This window comes from Tachypleus tridentatus, unplaced genomic scaffold (genome assembly GCF_004210375.1).
Source record: "Tachypleus tridentatus isolate NWPU-2018 unplaced genomic scaffold, ASM421037v1 Hic_cluster_2, whole genome shotgun sequence".
NCBI classification, from domain to species: domain Eukaryota; kingdom Metazoa; phylum Arthropoda; class Merostomata; order Xiphosura; family Limulidae; genus Tachypleus; species Tachypleus tridentatus.
The window spans coordinates 65,730,357-65,751,124 of NW_027467782.1; the positions used below are offsets into that span (position 1 = coordinate 65,730,357).

Here is a 20,768-nt window from a genome sequence, read left to right on the forward strand (position 1 = left end):
GCCGAGGTTGTCCCGAAGCTTCCACAATTAGGGTATACTCTGGAATTGTTCTCTATCCATTTCTTCAAGAGTCTGTAGAGTGATAACTCCAGTCTCTGAATTTAAGATTAAGCTAAATAACAAATATAAAAATTTGTCTAGAATATCAACCAGGTATTAAAACAACAACAATATGATTAAGTTAAATAAATACAAAAAAAATGTGTCTAGAATGTCAACTAGGTGTCAAAGCATCAACAATCAGGTTCAGCTAAATAACAAATGTTAAGATGTGTCTAGAACATCAACCTGGAAATAGTAAAACAACAAAAAAAGTTAATATAAATAACAAATGTAAAGATGTGTCTAGAACATCAACCTGCAAATAGTAAAACAACAAAAAAGTTAATATAAATAACAAATGTAAAGATGTTGTCTAGAACATCAACCTGAAATAGTAAAACAACAATAAAGTTAATATAAATAACAAATGTAAAGATGTGTCTAGAAAATCAACCTGAAATAGTAAAACAACAATAAAGTTAATATAAATAACAAATGTAAAGATGTGTCTAGAATATCAACCTGGAAATAGTAAAACAACAATAAAGTTAATATAAATAACAAATGTAAAGATGTGTCTAGAATATCAACCTGGAAATAGTAAAACAACAATAAAGTTAATATAAATAACAAATGTAAAGATGTGTCTAGAATATCAACCTGAAATGTTTAAAAACAACAATAAAGTTAATATAAATAACAAATGTAAAGATGTGTCTAGAATATCAACCTGGAAATAGTAAAACAACAATAAAATTAATATAAATAACAAATGTAAAGATGTGTCTAGAATATCAACCTGAAAATAGTAAAACAACAATAAAGTTAATATAAATAACAAATGTAAAGATGTGTCTAGAACATCAACCTGGAAATAGTAAAACAACAATAAAGTTAATATAAATAACAAATGTAAAGATGTGTCACAGAATATCAACCTGGAAATAGTAAAACAACAATAAAGTTAATATAAATAACAAATGTAAAGATGTCTCTAGAATATCAACGTGAAATAGTAAAAAACAACAATAAAGTTAATATAAATAACAAAATGTAAAGATGTGTCTAGAATATCAAACTGAAATAGTAAAACAACAATAAAGTTAATATAAATAACAAATGTAAAGATGTGTCTAGAATATCAACCTGGAAATAGTAAAACAACAATAAAGTTAATATAAATAACAAATGTAAAGATGTCTCTAGAATATCAAGCGTGAAATAGTAAAACAACAATAAAGTTAATATAAATAACAAATGTAAAGATGTCTCTAGAATATCAACATTGAAATAGTAAAACAACAATAAAGTTAATATAAATAACAAATGTAAAGATGTGTCTAGAATATCAACCTGAAATAGTAAAACAACAATAAAGTTAATATAAATAACAAATGTAAAGATGTGTCTAAAATATCAACCCTCAAATAGTAAAACAACAAAACAGAATAAAGTATAAATAACAAATGTAAAGATGTCTCTAGAATATCAACCTGGAAATAGTAAAACAACAATAAAGTTAATATAAATAACAAATGTAAAGATGTCTCTAGAATATCAACCAGGAAATAGTAAAACAGCAATAAAGTTAATATAAATAACAAATGTAAACATGTGTTTAAAATATCAACCTGGAAATAGTAAAACAACAATAAAGTTAATATAAATAGCAAAAAATGTAAAGATGCGCTTAGAATGTTAACTTGTTATTCAAACAATAACAAGGTTGAGATGAATAACATATGTAAAGATGTTTCTAGAATATCAACTAAAATAAGAATAAGATAAATAACAGATGTAAAAATGTTTCTTCAATGTTAACTTAAAATTAATAAATCAACAATAAAGATTAAGCTAAAAAAAATATAAAGATGTGTTTACAATTTCAACTTGTATTTAAAACAACAACTATAAGATTAATCTAAACAACAAATGTAAAAATGTGTTTAGAATGTCATCTTGGTATTAAAACAACAATAAGATTAAGCCAAAAAAACAGAGTTGAAAATTCTACAATATTTTTTACATCTATTATTTATATTATCTCTATTGTGGTTTTATTAATTGACAACTTGATATTCTAAACACATTCTTTTATATCTGTTATTTATCTTAACTTTATTATTGTCATTGTTTATACCAAGTTGACATTCTACATACATCTTTACATCTATTATTTAGCTTAATCTTATTGTTGTTTTAATACCAGGTTGACATTCTACATACATCTTTACATCTGTTATTTATTTTAACCTTGTTGTTGTTGTTTTAATACCAGGTTGACATTCTACATACATCTTTACATCTGTTATTTATCTTAACCTATATTGTTGTTGTTTTTAATAACAAGTTGACATTCTACCCACATCTTTACATCTGTTATTTATCTTAACCTTATTGTTACTTAATTAATCTCAAGTTGACATTCTAGAAACATTTTCATCTCTCTCTTTTATCCAAGTTTTCTTTTACTTCTTGCAAATTAATCCACGAAAATTGGGATGATAGGTTAAGGGTTTGTGATCATGGACTTTAGGGTGACAGGTTGGGGTCATGACATTTAAACTGACAGCATAGGGTATTATGCTTATGAGCTTAGGAATGAAAAACAATAGAACTGTCCAACTTTTCACTTAAATATCCATAAAGTGTAAAACCTTATCAAAGTAACATGAGCCCTTCTATTTTAAATTTGGATTTAGAAACCAAACTACTGAACCAATTATCTGATAAAAAGAAAATTTTGAGTGATTCATACATCAAAATATTGGCAGAAAATTTTAAACATAATCTATAAGACCTAAAATCAAGGAATTGATACTTCTCTGTAGACTTAGAGACAATCCCATGTGGCTTTGCTATAAGAAAAAACACACACACACACCTATTACATAACAAATAATAGTTTTAATGTCTCGTTAAACTTCTGACCAATATATAAACCTGTTATTTCAGAGCTCATGACCATAAATCCCTAATTTCTCATTACAAACTTAAAGACCCTATGATTTTGCAGAATCAAATCACACACACACATGTGTACATAAAGACAAAAACAGGTATTTTAATTTGAGAAAAAAAAAAAAGTTTTGGGGGGCTCAATCATTGAAAAAACTGAAAGTTTGAATCTACATGTAAACATGATAGCACACCTCCATTCTCACTCAAAATATTCGAAAATTTGTACAAATACTTGCATAGCTAGAAAACGTTAATTTGTTCCAATGTCACCTCTGATATTTCACACCATTCTGTGATTTAAAACAATATTTTAGCCATATATGATAAGAATCTTTTAGTCTCTAACTTTGACTTACTTTTTGGGCAATAGGTCCATTGATTGACGTGAAACCGAACTTTTCCAAAATTCTCCAGTATCTTTATCAGTAGCCTGAAGAAAATAAGAATTAAAAGAATTTCAGCTCAACAACTTGCTACTATAAAACACCTTCAGTCCAACAACCTGAAATCCTCTACTATAAAACACCTTCAGTCCAACAACCTGAAATAACTATACAATAAAACACCTTCAGTCCAACAACCTGAAATAACTATACAATAAAACACCTTCAGTCCAACAACCTGGAAATAAATCTATACAATAAAACACCTTCAGTCCAACAACCTGAAATAATCTATACCATAAAACACCTTCAGTCCAACAATTTGAAATAACTCTACAATAAAACACCTTCAGTCCAACAACCTGAAATAACTATATACAATAAAAACACCTTCAGTCCAACAACCCTGAAATAACTATACCATAAAACACCTTCAGTCCAACAAGCTCAAACTATAAATACCTATAAAACACCTTAAATCCAACAACCTGAAATAACTATGCTTATAAAAACACCTTCAGTCCAACAACTTGAAATAACTCTATAATAAAAACACCTTCAGTCCAACAACCTGAAATAACTTCTACAATAAAACACCCTTCAGTCCAACAACCTGAAATAACTATACTATAAAACACCTTCAGTCCAACAACCTGAAATAACTCTACTACAAAACACCTTCAGCCCAACAACCTGAAATAACTATACCATAAAAAAAAATATACCTATCAAAACCAAATGATTAATTAGCAAGAATTTCTTATATATAAGTAGAAATAGCTTTAACATAAAACAATTTGACTTTCTATACAAAGATAATATTTACTGAGATTTTATGTACTATGTACGGTTTGAATGAACAAAATAATTATTATAGAATTTGCTTGTGAAAGTTCTTTACTCTGTGTATAGACATACTCAATAGATGGGTATATTTAGTATACTGTTTATTACAATAATTGCTGGTAAACATTCTATACCCTGAGTATAGGCATACCCAATAGATGGGTATAACATAGCATACTGTTTATTACAATAATTGCTGGTAAACATTCTATACCCTGAGTATAGGCATACTCAATAGATGGGTATATTTAAGACACTACTTATTCAATTATTTGTACTACATGTGGTATGAGTGAATTACAAAATTATAGTCATTGCTAAGCTATCTCAATATTTGTGGCTAATAACGTTTTAATTTCCCTCAATCTTTATGGCTAATGAACTACAAACTTACATCAATATTTTTGGCTAAATTTAGTATTAATTTAAATCAATATTTGTGGATAATAACGCACTAACTTACATCAATATTTGTATGATGACGTACCAATTTACATCAATATTTGAAACGTATAACGATCTAATTCACATATATTTTTTGTAGCGTGTGTTTTTTGTGTGTTTTTCTTATAGCAACAGCCACAAAGCGGGCTATCTGCTCAGCCCACCGAGGGGAATCGAACCCCTGATTTTAGCGTCGTGGAGACATACCGCTGTACTAAAGGGGGCTGGTAAACTAAACTAAATTAACGTGGTAGGGTTCAGTTTAGAGAGAGAGAAACTGAAGAATTCTCTCTCCAACTGGGGTCTTCAGGAACTTTGTAGTTCCTTTCGTCCCCTACGTGGATTGTTATTAGGATTAAGTGGTGGTTTTTTTTTATTATTATAATAATAAATTAATTATCGTTATTATTCTTGACTTTCTGGGTGGGGAATGTCTCACTAAATGGTCTTTTGGGTGGAGGCAAAGGTAGCAGTGGAAAGAAAGGAAAGGTCAGGACCTGTCTCGAAAGAGAAAAAGTTGGGTAGATGTGAACATAGATGTAATTCATTCAAGTTCAGATCAAATCAAACAACCTGATTCTGGGTCTGGCAAAAAGGTTGCCTGGGCTGGGATCTAGAAATCCAATACCTGAAGATTTTGATGGGAAACGGGAGTACCAGAAAACCCACTTTCACACGACAGGCGCCGAAAGTTTTGCCTGTCATGTGCCCTGTACCTGAAAAAAAGGGAATTCAATGTTAATAACATGTATTTAAACTCTTTGTTGAGTGGATTGTGATTCTTGATGTTGTATGGTGATAATGTATTTGTTGGTGCACTTGATAATTTGTGTAGTGATGCCGTTAGTTTGTTTCTGTTTTCTGCTTTTCGATAATATTTCAGAGAAAGTTCTGTTATTCTATCTCTTATAGTTGGTAAATTACTAATAATTGGTGTAGATAATTTGTTGGTGTAAAGATGAGTAAATGAATGCGGATTTTAATATTTTGTTTGTTGCACTTGGATTTTCTGGAGTGTGTTGTTTGACATGTTGTATGTTACTTGACATCCGTACTCTATTAGTGGACGGATGTAAGTACCTGTATATTTGTATAATGGTGTTCGGTGCACATTTCGATTGTTTACCGGTTATAGTCTTTAGATATGAAATCCTTTTCTGATTGATGAGTGTATATTGTTTATGTGTTTTTTTCCATGTTAGTTTTGTGTCGAAAGTGACGCCAAGGAATGTGATGTTTTTTGCTCATGTTGATAACTTCTAACTTACATCAATATTTGTGATTAATAATGTACTGACATAAAATCAATAACTGTTATTAATAACGTACTAACTTAAATCAATATTAGTGATTAATAGCGTACTAATTCATCTCAATATTTGTAATGAATAATGTGCTAACACACCTCAATATTTGTAGATAATAATGTACTAAGTTAACTCATTACATGTTTTTAATAACGAACTAACACATGAATATTTGTCGCTAGTAAAGTACTGACTTAAATCAATAATTGTCATCAATAATGTTCCAACTTAAATGAATACTTGTAATTAATAACGTACTGACAGGCATCAATATTTGTCATTAATAACGTACTAACTGATATAAATACCTGTGATTAATAACGTGCTGACATCAATATTTGTCATTAATAACGTACTAATTCATCTCAGGTATTTGTGATTAATAACGTACTAACTGATATAAATACTTGTGATTAATAACGTACTAACTGATATCATATAATTGCTAATTAATAACGTACTAATTCATCTAAGTACTTGTGATTAATAACGTACTAACTGATATAAATACTTGTGATTAATAACGTACTAACTGATATCAATATTTGTCATTAATAACATACTAATTCATCTAAATACTTGTGATTAATAACGTACTAACTGATATAAATACTTGTGATTAATAACATACTAATTGATATAAATACTTGTATTAACAACGCTAACTGATATAAATACTTGTGATTAATAACGTGCTGACATCAATATTTGTCATTAATAACGTACTAATTCATCTCAGTATTTGTGATTAATAACGTACTACCTGATATAAATACTTGTGATTAATAACATTACTAACTGACATCAATATTTGTCATTAATAACATACTAATTCATCTCACTACTTGTGATTAATAACGTACTAACTGATATAAATACTTGTGATTAATAACCTACTAACTGACTTATCAATATTTGTCATTAATAACATACTAATTCATCTCAATACTTGTAATTAATAACGTACTACCCAATATAAATACTTACGATTAATAACGTAGGTAATTGATATAAATACTTGTGATTAATAACGTACTAACTTATATAAATATTTGTGATTAATAACGTTACTGACATCAATATTTGTCATTAATAACATACTAATTCATCTCAGTACTTGTGATTAATAACGTACTACCTGATATAAATACTTGTGATTAATAACGTACTAACTGACATCAATATTTGTCATTAATAACATACTAATTCATCTCAGTACTTGTGATTAATAACGTACTACCTGATATAAATACTTGTGATTAATAACCTACTAACTGACATCAATATTTGTCATTAATAACATACTAATTCATCTCAGTACTTGTAATTAATAACGTACTACCTGATATAAATGCTTGTGATTAATAACGTTACTAATGACATCAATATTTGTCATTAATAACATACTAATTCATCTCAGTACTTGTGATTAATAACGTACTACCTGATATAAATACTTGTGATTAATAACCTACTAACTGACATCAATATTTGTCATTAATAACATACAATTCATCTCAGTACTTGTAATTAATAACGTACTACCTGAATAAATACGCGTGATTAATAACCTACTAACTGACATCAATATTTGTCATTAATAACATACTAATTCATCTCAGTACTTGTGATTAATAACGTACTACTTGATATAAATGCTTGTGTTTAACAACGTACTAACTGATATAAATGCTTGTGATTAATAGCGTGCTAACTGACATCAATATTTGTCGTCAATAATAACACTAATTCAACTCAGTACTTGTGATTAATAACGTACTACCGATATAAATATACTTGTGATTAATAACGTACTAACTGATATAAATGCTTGTGATTAATAACGTACTAACTGATATAAATACTTGTGATTAATAACGTACTAACTGACATCAATATTTGTCATTAATAACGTACTAATTCATCTCAATACTTGTGATTAATAACGTACTACCTGATATAAATGCTTGTGATTAATAACGTACTAACTGACATCAATATTTGTCATTAATAACGTACTAATTCATCTCAATTGCTTGTGATTAATAACGTACTACCTGATATAAATACTTGTGATTAATAACGTACTAACTGATATAAATACTTGTGATTAATAACGTACTAACTGACATCAATATTTGTCATTAATAACATACTAATTCATCTCAGTACTTGTTGATTAATAACGTATTAACTGATATAAATACTGGTGATTAATAACGTACTAACTGACATCAATATTTGTCATTAATAACATACTAATTCATCTCAATTGCTTGTGATTAATAACGTACTACCACCATATAAATACTTGTGATTAATAACGTACTAACTGACATCAATATTTGTCATTAATAACATACTAATTCATCTCGATACTTGTGATTAATAACGTACTAACTGATATAAATACTTGTGATTAATAACGTACTAACTGACATCAATATTTGTCATTAATAACATACTAATTCATCTCAGTACTTGTGATTAATAACGTTCTAACTTTCCTTAATATTTTTGTTGATAAAGAACTAACTTATCTCAATATTTTTGGCTAATAACTAACTAACTTAACTCAATAGTTGTGATTAATAATGTACTAACTTACCTCAATCTTTGTAATAAATAATGCCCAGGTTCAGCGTTTTCAGAGTGAGGGCTTCATAAAGTTTTTTAAACTGAGGGATGTTGTCGTTAACGTCCAGGACGTTCACTCTGACCTCTGTTGTTGATGACAAAGGACTGACAGCTTGAATTTCACGAGCCACTACCTACAGTTGTCATAACAACACTAAAACGATGAAGTTGTATAGTAAAAGGTACTTTTGTAGTACTACAGGTAATATTGTCTGGTTCATAGTTTTAGATATAATGTACATAAAGTCCCACATTATAAAACTGGGTTTGTTTTGTGCCAAAAAACTTTGTTATTTATAAAGTGATGTTCCAAGAATGTCACAATATAAACGTTGGCTTGTCTACGCAGACATAGTCAGAGAAAATAATATATTCTAACCAAGCAAATTCATGTTTAAGGAAAACAGAAGCCAAGTCTTACTTACAAACCATTTCTTTCTCTTGTTGGTTATTGGCCTCGATAAAAGAAACCGATGTCTTAAAATTTATTTTTTCACATACCACTTGATTCAAAACAAACATACGTGAAAATCCAGATATTTCCTATCATTGCTTTCATAGTCAAGAGCGGCAGGATTTTTCACCAAAATGGCGAAATCTACTTGATTCATCCCTGAAGATGGCTGCACATCGAACGTTCCTCCATCACCTTCCAAATATAGTCGAAAAGTTCCGTTTTTACCCTGAAATGAAGTATATTACCTTTACCAATTTTCTTTGTTTGTAACGTATAACAAATATTTACTTTACAAAATTATAAGAGCAAGAGCTGTAGTACAATTCCTATAACTTCATTACAGACGCATATAAGATGTGTGCTACAGGTGTTACAAATTCATTATAAACACCAAGATATGTACTACTACAGGTGTTACAAATTCATTATAAACACCAAGATATGTACTACTACAGGTGTTACAAATTCATTATAAACACCAAGATATGTACTACTACAGGTGTTACAAATTCATTATAAACACGTGAATAAGAAGTGTACTAAAAATGTTACAAGTTAATTATAAACACCTGGATAAGATATGTGCTACAAATGTTACAAGTTCATTATAAACACCTGGATAAGATGTATATTACAAATGTTACAAGTTCATTATAAACACCAAGATAAGATGTGTATTACAAATGTTACAAGTTAATTGTAAAACATGCATAAAATGTGTTATACAAATGTTACAAATTCACTACAGGTAGATAAATGTATTATACAAATGTTACAAATTCACTACAGGTAGATAAATGTGTGCTACAAATGTTACAAGTTAATTACAGACACGTGAATAACGTGTGTGCTACAGATGACAACTGCCAGCATGCCAGTCTTCCAAATATAATTCAAATTCAAGCAAGACGCATTATTTTTGATAAAATTTTTATTATCCAAACAATAACTAAAATACACGAACAGATTAATTTCTATCACTTAGTTTATTTATTCGTAAATCATATGTGAATTTAATAATAATAATATTTTACGTAAACCGAAAAGGATCTTTCTTTTTTTAAAACAATTTTAAAATCGTTTTTCCCACTGGATAATCTGAAAATAGTGTTTCCTCGAAATAGGTTTTCTTCTTCTCATAAAACCGTATATTTACTTGAAATATATTTCCAAGTCCCATGTTCGGAATAGAAACTAGATGATTTTCTATTATTACATTTTATGGATAATTTTATTCAGAACTTGGATAAGAAGTTTTATGTTTCTTAAAAAACATTTAATTACATTTTAAAATTGGTACACACTTTTAAGTCTATATTAAAGAAGAGCGTATCGAAACTTTCTGAAATTGAGGCTGTCTCACCTGATCATCATCTGTGACACGACAGATAGTGGCGCCATCCCATCGAACTGCGGTAAGCGCTGGACTTCCTTCTTCTATCGTTCCTACATATCGAGTACTAGCGAACTTGGGATGGTTTTCAGTGTTCACTAACACCAGCGCCACCTCAGCAGTTGTGTCCATTGGTGGAGCTCCTGATGAAGCTATTTCTCTAGCCTAAATAAATAAATAAATTCTTAACACTAGCGGCAATTATTCTTCCATTTCATGTACTCTGTGAACAATGTTCTCACTGTTATATTTTATTTATATGTCGATTTTACGACAGTTACAAACAACATATAACTTATTTTGTACCAACAATTTACATGACTCTTCAACTAGAGTATCTTAAACTTATTTTCCTTAATTTTATCACACGCATCATGTAACAAAAATAAACTAACCCTCACACCAAGTAGTAGTGGAGCGGCAGCTTTGTACTGCCGTCTTAACTCGTTGATTGGTTGAGCTAATATAATCTCTCCACTTGTAGAGTTGATAGTAAAAAACGACACCCAGGGCATATCTTCACCATAAAAACAAAAAGCATTTAATTATGTTCGTCATAAAAAATAATATTTTCAACTAAGTTCATTATTAACATGTTTCTAATCATTTCTTCAAGTATGATTGGATCACTATGTAAGACACTGTTAGGTAAATATTCACTGTTTAAAACAACGTGCGATGGTAAATGTATCATTCATCCACTTTATAAACAACGTTAGAGTAGACTTATTATTGATTCACTGTTTAAACTAAGTGTAAGGGGAGATGTATCATTGATCCACTCTATAAAACAGCGTTAGAGTAGACTTATTATTGATTCACTGTTTAAACTAAGTGTAAGGGGAGATGTATCATTGATCCACTCTATAAAACAGCGTTAGAGTAGACTTATTATTGATTCACTGTTTAAACTAAGTGTAAGGGGAGATGTATCATTGACCCACTCTATAAAACAGCGTTAGAGTAGACTTATTATTGATTTACTGTTTAAACTAAGTGTAAGGGGAGATGTATCATTGACCCACTCTATAAAACAGCGTTAGAGTAGACTTATTATTGATTCACTGTTTAAACTAAGTGTAAGGGGAGATGTATCATTGATCCACTCTATAAAACAGCGTTAGAGTAGACTTATTATTGATTCACTGTTTAAACTAAGTGTAAGGAGAGATGTATCATTGATCCACTTTACAAAACAGCGTTAGAGTAGACTTATTATTGATTCACTGTTTAAACTAAGTGTAAGGGGAGATGTATCATTGACCCACTCTATAAAACAGCGTTAGAGTAGACTTATTATTGATTCACTGTTTAAACTAAGTGTAAGGGGAGATGTATCATTGATCCACTTTACAAAACAGCGTTAGAGTAGACTTATTATTGATTCACTGTTTAAACTAAGTGTAAGGGGAGATGTATCATTGATCCACTCTATAAAACAGCGTTAGAGTAGACTTATTATTGATTTACTGTTTAAACTAAGTGTAAGGGGAGATGTATCATTGATCCACTCTATAAAACAGCGTTAGAGTAGACTTATTATTGATTCACTGTTTAAACTAAGTGTAAGGAGAGATGTATCATTGATCCACTCTATAAAACAGCGTTAGAGTAGACTTATTATTGATTCACTGTTTAAACTAAGTGTAAGGGGAGATGTATCATTGATCCACTCTATAAAACAGCGTTAGAGTAGACTTATGATTGATTCACTGTTTAAACTAAGTGTAAGGGGAAATGTATCATTGATCCACTCTATAAAACAGCGTTAGAGTAGACTTATTATTGATTCACTGTTTAAACTAAGTGTAGGGAGATGTATCATTGATCCACTTTATAAAACAACGTTAGAGTAGACTTATTATTGATTCACTGTTTAAACTAAGTGTAAGGGAGATGTATCATTGATCCACTCTATAAAACAGCGTTAGAGTAGACTTATTATTGATTCATTGTTTAAACTAAGTGTAAGGGGAGATGTATCATTGATCCACTCTATAAAACAGCGTTAGAGTAGACTTATGATTGATTCACTGTTTAAAACTAAGTGTAAGGGGAGATGTATCATTGATCCACTCTATAAAACAGCGTTAGAGTAGACTTATTATTGATTCACTGTTTAAACTAAGTGTAAGGGGAGATGTATCATTGATCCACTCTATAAAACAGCGTTAGAGTAGACTTATTATTGATTCACTGTTTAAACTAAGTGTAAGGGGAGATGTATCATTGACCCACTCTATAAAACAGCGTTAGAGTAGACTTATTATTGATTCACTGTTTAAACTAAGTGTAAGGAGAGATGTATCATTGATCCACTTTACAAAACAGCGTTAGAGTAGACTTATTATTGATTCACTGTTTAAACTAAGTGTAAGGGGAGATGTATCATTGACCCACTCTATAAAACAGCGTTAGAGTAGACTTATTATTGATTCACTGTTTAAACTAAGTGTAAGGGGAGATGTATCATTGATCCACTCTATAAAACAGCGTTAGAGTAGACTTATTATTGATTTACTGTTTAAACTAAGTGTAAGGGGAGATGTATCATTGATCCACTCTATAAAACAGCGTTAGAGTAGACTTATTATTGATTCACTGTTTAAACTAAGTGTAAGGGAGAGATGTATCATTGATCCACTCTATAAAACAGCGTTAGAGTAGACTTATTATTGATTCACTGCTTAAACTAAGTGTAAGGGGAGATGTATCATTGATCCACTCTATAAAACAGCGTTAGAGTAGACTTATTATTGATTCACTGTTTAAACTAAGTGTAAGGGGAGATGTATCATTGACCCACTCTATAAAACAGCGTTAGAGTAGACTTATTATTGATTCACTGTTTAAACTAAGTGTAAGGAGAGATGTATCATTGATCCACTTTACAAAACAGCGTTAGAGTAGACTTATTATTGATTCACTGTTTAAACTAAGTGTAAGGAGATGTATCATTGACCCACTCTATAAAACAGCGTTAGAGTAGACTTATTATTGATTCACTGTTTAAACTAAGTGTAAGGGGAGATGTATCATTGATCCACTTTATAAAACAGCGTTAGAGTAGACTTATTATTGATTTACTGTTTAAACTAAGTGTAAGGAGATGTATCATTGATCCACTCTATAAAACAGCGTTAGAGTAGACTTATTATTGATTCACTGTTTAAACTAAGTGTAAGGGGAGATGTATCATTGACCCACTCTATAAAACAGCGTTAGAGTAGACTTATTATTGATTCACTGTTTAAACTAAGTGTAAGGAGAGATGTATCATTGATCCACTTTACAAAACAGCGTTAGAGTAGACTTATTATTGATTCACTGTTTAAACTAAGTGTAAGGGGAGATGTATCATTGACCCACTCTATAAAACAGCGTTAGAGTAGACTTATTATTGATTCACTGTTTAAACTAAGTGTAAGGGAGATGTATCATTGATCCACTCTATAAAACAGCGTTAGAGTAGACTTATTATTGATTTACTGTTTAAACTAAGTGTAAGGGGAGATGTATCATTGATCCACTCTATAAAACAGCGTTAGAGTAGACTTATTATTGATTCACTGTTTAAACTAAGTGTAAGGAGAGATGTATCATTGATCCACTCTATAAAACAGCGTTAGAGTAGACTTATTATTGATTCACTGTTTAAACTAAGTGTAAGGGGAGATGTATCATTGATCCACTCTATAAAACAGCGTTAGAGTAGACTTATGATTGATTCACTGTTAAAACTAAGTGTAAGGGGAGATGTATCATTGATCCACTCTATAAAACAACGTTAGAGTAGACTTATTATTGATTCACTGTTTAAACTAAGTGTAAGGGAGATGTATCATTGACCCACTCTATAAAAGCAGCGTTAGAGTAGACTTATTATTGATTCACTGTTTAAACTAAGTGTGGGAGAGATGTATCATTGATCCACTCTATAAAACAGCGTTAGAGTAGACTTATTATTGATTCACTGTTTAAACTAAGTGTAAGGGGAGATGTATCATTGATCCACTTTATAAAACAGCGTTAGAGTAGACTTATTATTGATTCACTGTTTAAATTAAGTGTAAGGGGAGATGTATCATTGACCCACTCTATAAAGCAGCGTTAGAGATGTATTATTGGTGAACAACACTATAAACAATGTGTATGATGAATACACTGGTATTTGTTCAGATGTGAGAAAACAGCACTCTGAACAATGTGTTGAATGAATGTATGATAGATACATTGGTCTTTGTTCAGATATAACGAAAATCACTATAAATAGAGAGTAATGCAGTTAATAGCACCAGATGTATCTTACAAATTAAGAGCTTCATTTGGGACACAGTTTCTTCAAAACATGTGTAAGACTTAGTTGATGGTTTTGTTGTTGTGGAACGAGCAGTTCCTCATGGTTTTTTGACGAGAAAAAACATTCGTGATTTCGTATGAAGAGTTATGATAAAATATGCATGTTTGCTTGTGAAAATTCCTGGTAAGAACCTATTATCACTTATGATTCAGATAATATTATTAAATCTAGGTGTTTATGTAGCATTACATATTGTTCCAGCTCTGTTTAGTATTTGTGAATTTCATTTTTTAATTAATAGTAATGATTCAACTCATAATTACCAGCAGTGGTTGTTTAAGGTAATAATAGTCATGGTTATGAGTTAAATTCTAATCTCTAGCAATGGTTACATGAGGTATCTATAGCTCTAGTTATCATTTAAGCTGCAACTACTAGAAATGGTTAGGTGACATATTAACAGTTATGCTAATGTTTTAAACTGTTACTTCTATTAGTGGTTATATTAAATATTGATAGCCATGGTTACAAAATACAGTAATTTAAAGTACTCAAATATCATCCAGTTAATACACTTGAACCTTTGTAATGTTAATATGAAAAAGTTGTTGTGTTATGTTCAATTATGTATAGGTTTACTGTGAAAATGAGACAGTTGTTGTGTTGTGTTCAGTTCTGTATAGGTTTACTGTGAAGATGAGACAGTTGTTGTGTTGTGTTCAGTTCTGTATAGGTTTACTGTGAAAATGAGACAGTTGTTGTGTTGTGTTCAATTATGTATAGGTTTACTGTGAAGATGAGACAGCTGTTGTGTTATGTTCAATTATGTATAGGTTTACTGTGAAGATAACACAGTTGTTGGGTTGAGTTCCATATAGGTTTACTGTGAAGATGAGACAGTTGTTGGGTTGTGTTGAGTTCTGTATAGGTTTACTGTGAAGATGAGACAGTTGTTGGGTTGTGTTGAGTTCTGTATAGGTTTACTGTGAAGATGACACAGTTGTTGGGTTGAGTTCCGTATAGGTTTACTGTGAAGATGAGACAGTTGTTGGGTTGGGTTGAGTTCCGTATAGGTTTACTGTGAAGATGAGACAGTTGTTGGGTTGTGTTGAGTTCTGTATAGGTTTACTGTGAAGATGACACAGTTGTTGGGTTGAGTTCCGTATAGGTTTACTGTGAAGATGACGCAGTTGTTGGGTTGAGTTCCGTATAGGTTTACTGTGAAGATGACACAGTTGTTGTGTTGAGTTCCGTATAGGTTTACTGTGAAGATGAGACAGTTGTTGTGTTCAGTTCTGCAGAGGTTGAATGTGTAAAATACGACTGTCATTTTGTGGTGTGAAAATGAAAGGATCTTGCAACTACTATTATAGTTGATAATGAGAATATTAGTTTATATATTTAATTTCTTTCATCAGAGATTGTAGTAAAAGTAAAAACTGAAAAGCTCGTCCTTTGAATATTAAAAAGTAACATTATTAAATTAACATCCTTCACCTGTTACCAAACTATAGGAGATGTTACGCTGGTCCCCAAAATCTCCATCTTCGGCATGAACTCTTATGACGTTGTTACCCTGTCAAATAAAAACTGTAATTTGATGACTGTCCAAGTCTCTCTGTGTGTATCACAGGCTAAGAATATATTCGTTAAACTAGGATAGTGCACATTACAAAATATTATAAAGATTAGGATAGGTCAGTGTTCACTCAAAGATTATATTGGTTAGACTAGAATGGTGTACTGTATAAGGTAATATAGTATTAGGTTAGGTTAGTGTACAAGTTAATATTGGTTAGACTTAGAGAGAGCACCACACAACATATTATAACGAATAAGTTAGATTAGTGACCAGTCCAAGATTATATAGGTTAGACTTTGAGAATGCACTGTACAAGATATAACAGTGATTACGTTAGGTTCGTTTAAGGTTCAAAATGATATTGGTTACACTTGGACAATATACTGCACAAGATATTATAAGAGACAAGATTAGAATAGTGTACAGTGCAAGATTATATTGGTTAAACTTGGAGAGTGCAATACAATATACACTGCTGGCTAAAATCTTAAGGCCAATGAACATAAAGAAAAAAATATGCATTTTGCATTGTTAGACTCAACCATTTATTTGAGTAGAACTTCGAAAGATGAAAATAAGAAAAGGGAAAATGAAAAAAAAAACTTCTTAACATTTAATAGGGAAAATGTGAACACCATGAAATTAGCCTAAATGCTAGCTGGTCAAAAGTTAAAAACCATACCAAAAAGAAGTCCTAAACATGGTAGGAAATGCCCAACAAGAGGTCTCAGTAGTGAGTTGCACGGCCATCATTATGAATAACTACAAACATTCGCTTTGACATGGTCGACATAAACGTTCACAGAAGGTTGGCTGGAATGTTATTCCAAGTGGTTAAGATGGTTTCACGAAGATCATGCACTGTTTGGAATTGACGTCCACTTGTATAATTTCCTTTGCCATCCACCCCCAAACATTTTCAGTGGGGTTCAGTTCGGGCGAACACGCTGGATGGTCCAAAAGAATCACGTTATTCGCCATGAAAAAAGTCCTTTGTCCTACGGGCATCGTGGATTGCAGCATTGTCCTGCTGAAAGATCCAGTCATTTCCACACAAGTGAGGACCTTCAGTCAATAAGGATGCTCCCTCCACATGCCAATGTAGCCAGCTGCTGTTTGACGCTCCTGTATTACCTGAAGCTCCATTGTTCCATGAAAGGAGAAAGCACCCCAGATCATGATGGAACTTTCTCCACTGTGTCGTGTAGAAAATGTCTCTGGTGGGATATCCTTAGCGTGCCAGTAATGTTGGAAGCCATTTGTACCATCCTGGTTAAATTTTTTCTCATCAGAGAACAAAACATTGATTCACGTTTCTACGTCCCATGTTTGGTGCTTCTCAGCAAAGTTTAACCGAGCTGTTTCGTGGTGTGGAAGGAGGCGTGGCTTTTGAAGACGTTTACGGTTTTTAAAGCCTTTTTCTCGTAGATGCCATCTTATTGTTCTTGAGCTGCATTCTGCATCCGTAGGGCCTTAATCTGGTTCGACTATCGGCTGGTGTCTTGCCGGACAACCCATCGAATCCTCCTGCTCAACGCCGGCAAAATTTTCTTGGGCCGACCACTTGAAATTCTCGTTATGTATTTATCAAGGTCTTTTAAGAAATTTGTAACAGCAGTTTTACTACGCTCAATTTCACCAGCGATAGTACGTTGAGAGAGACCTTGCTTTTACAGCTCGACAATTCTGCCACGTTTAAACTCTGTTAACTTTTTAGCCTTTGCCATGTTTTTACCAAATGTAACACAGGAGATGTCAGTGGGAGATGTTGACAACGCTAATGCTTGAACACAAATGACTAAATTTCGTTACGTGTTTACCGATTAACGTGTTTTTTATTTTTATTTTCTCTTTTCTTATTTTCATCTTTCAATGCTCTACTCAAACAAGTGGTTGAGTCTAACAAAACAAAATGCATATTTTTTCTTTATGTTTATTGGCCTTAAAATTTTAGCCAGCATTGTATATTAGTGTGATTAGATTAGTTTAGTGTACAGCTCAAGATTACATTGGTTAGACTATGAGAGTGCACTGTACAAGACATTACAGCGATTAGGTTAGATTAGTGTACAGCTCAAGATTACATTGGTTAGACTGTGAGAGTGCACTGTACAAGACATTACAGCGATTAGGTTGGATTAGTGTACAGTTCAAGATTACATTGGTTAGACTGTGAGAGTGCACTGTACAAGACATTACAGCGATTAGGTTAGATTAGTGTACAGTTCAAGATTACATTGGTTAGACTATGAGAGTGCACTGTACAAGACATTACAGCGATTAGGTTAGATTAGTGTACAGTTCAAGGTTACATTGGTTAGACTATGAGAGTGCACTGTACAAGACATTACAGCGATTAGGTTAGATTAGTGTACAGTTGAAGATTACATTGGTTAGACTATGAGAGTGCACTGTACAAGACATTACAGCGATTAGGTTAGTTTAGTGTACAGTTCAAGGTTACATTGGTTAGACTAGGATAATGCACTGTATAAGATATTATAGATTACGTCAGGTTAGTGTGCGGTCCAAGATTATGTTGGATAGACTAGGATAGTGCACTATACAAGATATTATAGTGATTAGGTTAGGTTAGTGTACAGTCCAATATTATATTGGTTAGACTAGGATAATGCACTGTATAAGATATTATAGATTACATCAGGTTAGTGTGCGGTCCAAGATTATGTTGGTTAGACCAGGATAGTGCACTGTACAAGATGTTATAGTGATTAGGTTAGGTTAGTGTACAGTCCAATATTATATTGGTTAGACTAGGATAATGCACTGTATAAGATATTATAGATTACATCAGGTTAGTGTGCGGTCCAAGATTATGTTGGTTAGACCAGGATAGTGCACTGTACAAGATGTTATAGTGATTAGGTTAAGTTAGTGTACAGTCCAATATTATATTGGTTAGAACTGGAGAGTGCACTGTACAAGATGTTACAGTGATTAGGTTAGGTAAATGTACAGTCCGTGATTATATTGGTTAAACAAGGAGAGTGCACTGCAAAATATATTATAGTGATAAAATTACGTTAGTGTACAGTTCAAGAATATATTGGTTGGACTAGAAGAGTGTACTACACAATATATTATAGTGATTAGGTTAAGTTAGTGTACAGTTCAAGATTATATTGGTTAGACTAGAAGAGTGCATTACACAATATACTATAGTGATTAAGTGAGGTTAGTGTACAGTCCAAGATTATATTGGTTAGACCAGGAGAGTGCATTACACAATATATTATAGTGATTAAGTGAGGTTAGTGTACAGTCCAAGATTATATAGATTGGATTAGCATAGTGCATTACACAATATACTATAGTGATTAAGTGAGGTTAGTGTACAGTCCAAGATTACATTGGTTAGACCAGGAGAGTGCATTACACAATATATTATAGTGATTAAGTGAGGTTAGTGTACAGTCCAAGATTATATAGATTGGATTAGCATAGTGCACCGTACAAGATATTATTGTGATTAGGTTAGGTTAATGTACAGTTGAAGATTATATTGGTTAGACTAGGACGGTGTCCTTTTCACGATTATAAAGATTAGGTTATGTTAGTGCATGGGCCGTATTACATATATTAACATAATGATTAGGAACAACAGGGGACCTATTGGTTTATCTCGACTATTCCATCCTATTAGCCAAACTAAAACTATTAAATAAATAACTTGAATGAGAAAAAAAGCCAGCCCTTATCATTGATACACTGTCGAGCTTTCCTTTAAAGTATCTGAAATTCACTGCATTCACAACAACTCATTCCATAGGTTAGTGTATTGTCAAGTATTGTATTAGTTTGGATAGGTTACTGGACTATTGAATATTATGGTAATTACTGCAGTTTTAATGCACAGACAAAATTATATGAATTTAAGGTTTCTTATATAAGTTTCTTTAGTTTTTTCAAGCCACAAATGTAAACTGACGTAGCTCTGAACAAACAATAATTTCATAACTTTCTTCTCTCTACACAGAATAAAACAACGAGGTTTCAAGATATTTATCTCTATGTGGAGAAACAAATAACGTAATGATTAGTTGACTTTACTCAAAGTTCAACAGGGTGTTTGCAATAAAACTGGTTGTAGTAATAACCCACCGGCTTGAGGCTTTCTGATACCTAACTACTGACGGAAGATCCATGAAGATGGGGGAGTGTCTTGGACATCCTCTACTGTCACTACAATGTCTACCTCGGCTATGTTTCTTGTATCAACCGTCTCGTTCGTCCAAGCATTCTGAAAGAGAAAGCAGAAGTCTTTGATAGTTTCCAACTTTTTGAATGCTTACTTTACAGAGGTAAATCCGGCAAGTCACTCCCTTTTTGTACTTCACGTGTAAACTTATTTATAACCACTATCAGTATTTATAGACCATTAATATAATTCATTGT

The 20,768-nt window shown here is 31.6% G+C and overlaps 1 protein-coding gene across 1 annotated transcript; it reads right to left on the reverse strand.

Moving 5' to 3' along the window:
- Nucleotides 1-27: 27 nt before the first annotated feature.
- LOC143242366 (cadherin-86C-like) lies at nucleotides 28-20,487 on the reverse strand. The gene is made up of 8 exons (XM_076485722.1): nucleotides 20,475-20,487; nucleotides 16,268-16,346; nucleotides 10,866-10,987; nucleotides 10,441-10,635; nucleotides 9,145-9,303; nucleotides 8,704-8,754; nucleotides 3,360-3,433; nucleotides 28-112 (listed from the first exon to the last, which is right to left on the reverse strand). The coding sequence occupies exons 3-8, from the start codon at nucleotides 10,983-10,985 to the stop codon at nucleotides 28-30; spliced, it is 684 nt and encodes a 227-aa protein (XP_076341837.1). The 5' UTR covers nucleotides 10,986-10,987; nucleotides 16,268-16,346; nucleotides 20,475-20,487.
- Nucleotides 20,488-20,768: the final 281 nt, after the last annotated feature.